The sequence below is a fragment of the Anabrus simplex genome, chromosome 8 (assembly GCF_040414725.1).
Source record: "Anabrus simplex isolate iqAnaSimp1 chromosome 8, ASM4041472v1, whole genome shotgun sequence".
NCBI classification, from domain to species: Eukaryota; Metazoa; Arthropoda; class Insecta; order Orthoptera; family Tettigoniidae; genus Anabrus; species Anabrus simplex.
Window position 1 is genome coordinate 204,372,144 of NC_090272.1, and position 6,000 is coordinate 204,378,143.

A 6,000-nucleotide genomic window follows, 5' to 3' on the forward strand; every position below is an offset into this window, starting at 1 on the left:
TCGAACCCACCTCTACTCAGTTGACCTCCCGAGGCTGAGTGGACCCCGTTCCAGCCCTCATACCACTTTTCAAATTTCGTGGCAGAGCCGGGAATCGAACCCGGGCCTCCGGGGGTGGCAGCTAATCACGCTAACCACTACACCACAGAGGCGGACTCGTTACGATTGTATTTATATAAGTTACCTTCAGTGTTCATGTGCTCTATACAGTTTTTCTTGCCGCCATGTGCGATGCTAAACTCGCGTTTCCATGCGCGTAGAGGCGCACGGCTGTGAGCTTGCATCCGGGAGATAGTAGGTTCGAATCCCACTATCGGCAGCCCTGAAGATGGTTTTCCGTGGTTTCCCATTTTCACACCAGGCAAATGCTGGGGCTGTACCTTAATTAAGGCCACGGCCGCTTCCTTCCAACTCCTAGGCCTTTCCTATCCCATCGTCGCCATAAGACCTATCTGTGTCGGTGCGACGTAAAGCCCATAGCAAAAAAAAAAAAAAAAAAAAGCTCGCGTTTGCAGATCGAACACTTTGCTTTATAAACATTAGACTGTACAGGTCCAGTCCAGGAATATACAGCTTACCATTTCGAAAGATATGTACAAATATCTTGGTTGGATGGGCAGCACACTGCAGCCTTGCTATTTTCCATTTTGGTGGCGTTTCAGCTTCGCCATCACTGCCAATGATTGCATTATAAACTCTTGCCCCTGTACGGCTCACAGGTGATGTAGAATAAAACTACTAAAACGAAATCACACCAAAGCACCACCAGTTGAGCAACACAAAGAACGAAATAAATAAATAAATAAATAAATAAATAAATAAATAAATAAAGGAAAGAAGGAAGTACGCGTTCATTGTTTTAACAGACAAGGGGATTTAAATTCATTGGTTGGTCATTTCTAAACTAGATAATCGATAGAAAAACTCTATTTAGAATCAATTGCGTCTGCTCTCGAACGTTTAAACGAATTTCGACCGTATGCGCGTAAAACATAAATGATTGTAACTGAATGTTTTTTCTTGAGGAAAAAATACGGGAGACAGAAAATACGGGAGCCGAGAAATCGTGTAAAAGTAGGGTCAAATACGGGATATCGCGGGAAATACAGGGCAGTTGGTCACCCTAGCTTCCACTTGTCCCGCCCCGTGGTGTAGGGGGCAACGCGTCCGCCTGTCACTCGGCGGCCCCCGAGTTCGATTCCCGGCTGGGTCAGGGTTTTTTAATTGTAAATAATTAATATCCCTGGCCTGGGGACTGGGTGTTTGTGTCATTCTTAACGTTCCTTTCCTCACATTTAACACTCTACACTTCCGCAATTAAAATTACACGCAGGTTTATATCATATGGTGCAAGTAGTGGCAAAAGTTCTGCAGAGGTCGACGCCACGAACAAATATCGTTAAAAAAAGAAGCTCCCACTTGGAAGGCTAGTGCACAGTGAGCCATCTAGTGGTGAATGAGAGTACCACTTACTATAAACCAACCGTAAAGCATTTTTAAATTCAAACCTTCATTACTGGAGAAGTATTCCTCGGGAACATTCGAGATTTCCTTCTGAAGACGCAGAGCCAAATTCTCTGCGAAACGTAAATAATTCCACCTTGTTTTCTCGGCACGGCATAAGCCCTAAAGCTTATTTTCATGTCTAAGACTAAACTAAATTTACTTGTGAAATAATTTTTGTGAACTGTTTCAGAATTTCCGCGCTATCCGTTACAAGATGTACCGCCTGGTGGCAGTGCTGGTGCTAGCCCTGACTGATATAGCCTTCTCACTGCACCATCACTTCTCCTTCGGGAACGTCTGTCCTCGAGTTGGATGGGCAGCACACTGCAGCGGTGCCATAGCCGGACTCCTCCTAGGTCTCGTGTTCTTCAAAGGTGCTTCCAAGCCTGCTGACGGCCCGTGGGTGCGTGTCGTGACCTGGACAGCAGCGGCAATGCTGGCCGCTGGCATCACGGCCGCTGTTGTCTGCAATGTATTTCTTCCACAGTCACCAATGCACTCGGAATGATGTCATCGCGTCTTATTGTTAATTTTTTTCTTCTGAGAAGACCGTCATACTAGGCCCTTAATAGAACTGCGGTGTAAGATTTATACAGGATATTAGAGGTTTAAATGCGCAATATTAACAGAGAATTAGTTCTTAAACATTGAAGCTGAAGTCTAATACCATGTTTCTCGCGAAGTTCGATTATTTTCAATTAAAATATATGTATGGGTCACTCACCCGGAAATGATAACTTAAATCGGAAAGTGTCATTTTGTTTAGTTTATTATTTGACGGTACATAAATGCCCATCGCTTTCTTGAAAACCTGAATTCTCTAGCTTGAAAAATTGAACATTTGAAGTAAGTTTAATGTTTAGCCAGAATTCGCAAATTTATTTACTAAGTGTACATAATGTTTATTGAGGAGCAATTTTTAGACCTTCCAGTGCACTGACTGCAATACTGATGCTATTGTCAGGTAGTTTTAAGGATAAGGGATCATCGCAGATGGTGCTGCAATAATAAGTCGATATTTCTCATGACATCATGTTTTCTCCTCGTTCTTTAAATGGTTGCCGCACGACTTACGGTGTGGTTTCGTCGAGAGTTTCTCATATGGCGATGTTTTCCTCCTCCTCCTTCTTCTTCTTCTTCTACCATATCCGGTCCCCCAGACTGTCCTCCAGACGTTGGTGATCGCCCTGGAGAAAGCACCCCTATATCTAGCTAACTTGAAGAGTTTCTCGGTGTTGTTGATGCAAGTCCACTCTTTGATGTTTTGGAACCTTGACATCGGTGGTCTACCAGCTCCTCACTTCCCTTCTATTTTTCCTTGTAATATGAGGTAAATGTTTTACTGTCAGCAAACTCGTACCACTTTATACATTTCTTCTTCTTCTGTGAATCTGTCTTGAGACAGGTACCAACTGGACATCCTCCATGATTCTCTGTCCTGAGCATCTTGTTTCAGTTGTTCATTGCTTCTCTCTTGTTTGACATCTGTTAACATTCCATACCTTCTTCTTCGTCTTCCTTTTCTTCCATCTATTTGTCCCTCCACCACCCTCTGTTGCAGACAATTTGTAGGTAGTATGTGACCCAACCAGGATATTTTCCTCTTCCTTATCGTTTTCATCAGGTGTCTCTTCTCTTCTACTTTTCTTAGCACCCCATCGTTTCTCACTTTATCTGTCCACTTCACTTTTTCCATTCTTCTCCACAACCATATTTCAAAAATGTCCAAATGATTTCTTTTTTCTTAATTATCTATTCACACGCTGATTCTGTGCAACACATTATAATACGCCAGTTGACTATTCCATTCATATGAGACTGAAGTATTACGTCCTCCAATTATACAGCTAGGTAAATTTAATTTCAAAATTCCCTCATTATTTTTCTTGTATAGTGAGCAATTTTTTTCCGTGATTCATGTGAGTCACTGTCGATTGCTTCTTCCTTTCCTTATTCATTGTATCCCATTCTGTTCGGGACACATCGTATCCCGCTGTTCCGCTTCACTAATCCCTGATAGCTATCCAACTTCTGTACGTAACTGGGAGCCATGTTCATCCGTTCATGTCATCAGTGTTCCCCGCTGGTATGATGGCCATTTTCAGCAGGGCAACACGCCGTGCCGCACTCCCTGGATAGTGAACGGCTGGGTTTGAGTATCATGTTAGTGAATTTGCTTCAAAGCCGTGGCTCGCAAATAACCCGGATATCCATCAATCGAACATTGATGGTTCGACTTGGAGGAGTGGATTCGTCCTAAATCAACAATCCCCCGCAGTGTATGCCAACTGGAAGATCTTTTGTAGCACTTGTGGTATGAGATACCCTAAGATACTTTCCGATAGTTGGCCGAATCGATGTCTCACCGAGTGGCCACGGTTCTGCGAGCTAAAAGTGACTCTACACCAGGGCCTCTCAGGGTGCATGCACTGTGCATGGTGCAAAAGACGACTTCGCTTGGTTGACCAGAGTGCAGATACCCACTCCTCGATTTGGACCAATAGCGTTGTTTCTCTCTCTTTCCTCACGCCTGTCTCGCTCGCTCCTCCTGTCTCCCTCTTCCTCACTTTCTCCGTAGCATTCCAAATCCGAGCCGAGTTGAGCCGAGCTTAGCCGAGTAGCCCAAAGACGAGGCGTTGGTCCGAGCCGAGCCGAATGGGACCGATGCACTGTGCACAGGAACTCTGTGCCGCAGTTTGCACGCGTGAGATTTTGGGCGTTTGAGATGCCCTGTTCTACACCATATTAGATAGGTGGTTGTAATGTAATGGTTAATCGTTGTACAGCTCCTGAATGCGTCTCCATCTATATTCGCTCACTTCTTTGACTGGTCTCGGTAAATTCCTCTCCTTGCTCTCCATTTTGTCAGTCAGCATACCAACTGGCAAGAACGCTTATAACATGACGTGTTTCTCCCGCAATTCGAAACTTAGACACTATCATTTAGTCAACCGCCCAGAAGCCCTGTACACCTCTAAGGTAGGGAGAGAGTGAAACCTAGTGTTAGTGCATAGCCGACTCCTGCCGAACAACATCAAAGATCTATTCAAGGCTTACGACTGCAAACGTACAAACAACTCACTGCTGAATGCAAACAGTATGCGCGTGCAAGATCGAGTCTCCTGCATTGTTACCAACTTATTCCTTAGTTATTTTATTTATCTTGCACCACCATCGCATTTCGGAGACTGTATTTGTTGAAGATCCCCACACCTCCCATGATTGGTCCTTACTCTGTTCGGAGTTGTCCCAGTTCTTCGAGGAACCTCAATGCCAGGGGACTTATTCTTCGTATCCATGAAGTTCTTAAGAGCAGGAATAGTTTCCCCATTTGTTGCAACGTGGAAGTGCTCTCTTTCCAACTGTTAAACTGTTGCTGTCGGAGATTTTCTCGATTTGAGTCTTATATTCACTGTATATTGGGAGATTGACGTTCTTATTCATTTATATTCAAGAACCAAAGCATTCTGACGGTGAAAGCAGGGAGCCAGTACATAGGTTATGGACCTTGAGAAAAATATCGCGGTGTTGTTCAACTGGGCATGTACATTTCCTGCGTATCAACTGTTTACCCAAAAGATACACCATATTCAGGTACTGAATTCACCAGGTTGAAAGAAAGCGTATTTACAAAGGATTGCTGCTAAGGCTAATACCGTACCGCACAGTTTGTGAATTATGTTGATCCTAGTTTTAAGTTTGTTTGTTAGATCTGTCAAATGCTGTTTATAGGACAAAATTTTGTCTAGGAATATTTCCACGTACTTCGGCGTCTCGTTGTTTCGGAGTGGTGAACCGTTAAAATATATGCTTTAGTATAGCGTATCAAATCACTACAAAGGATAGCGATGCTACAAAACACTGGTCTAGATACATAATGCTAAACCACAAATTAAATCACTACAGATTTATTGATAAAATCAGACGTTGAAAAACAAATTCATTGGAAAATTTGGTATTAGAATTACAGCTTCACTTTTTAACGTAAGAAATATCCTGTTACAATTTGCGCGCTGATGTCTGTGCAACAAAAAATATAGCTATATATACGCCAGTTGAATATTCCATTCATATGAGACTGAAGTATTACGTCCTCCAATTATTGACTCTGAAACTAATAAATATTTTCATTCATGTACAAGTAATTGCGAATATGTGCAAGCAACCTAAATATTCAGATTGTAAATGGTATAAGTGAGAACTTCTCGGTACGGTGTACAGTAGAGCTCCAGTTACATTAATTAAAATAACAAACCATACTGTGGCCATATGTCTGCTGCTTAGAGTAAAATGGAAATTATTCTTAATTAATGGCTGGCTACAACACTTACATGTTTCTTTCCACTAAAAGATTGCAACTATTCCTTTCCTTCCTTCTTTCTTTCTTTCTTTCTTTCTTTCTTTTTTCTTTCTTTCTTTCTTTCTTTGAATAGGTGTATGCAAAACTCGTAGACATGATGAGAGGTTGGTAACTTGTGAGATAAACTAGGAATG

The 6,000-nt window shown here is 42.5% G+C and overlaps 1 protein-coding gene across 1 annotated transcript in view; it reads left to right on the forward strand.

Annotated features, from left to right (window-relative positions):
• Positions 1 to 2,703, forward strand: part of LOC136878694 (protein rhomboid) — a 210,388-nt gene extending 207,685 nt beyond the window's left edge. Inside the window, exon 5 of the mRNA XM_067152117.2 lies at positions 1,697 to 2,703. Coding sequence (XP_067008218.2) covers positions 1,697 to 2,014 — 318 coding nt within the window. The 3' untranslated portion in view covers positions 2,015 to 2,703. The remainder of the gene's footprint in view (positions 1 to 1,696) is intronic.
• Positions 2,704 to 6,000: the final 3,297 nt, after the last annotated feature.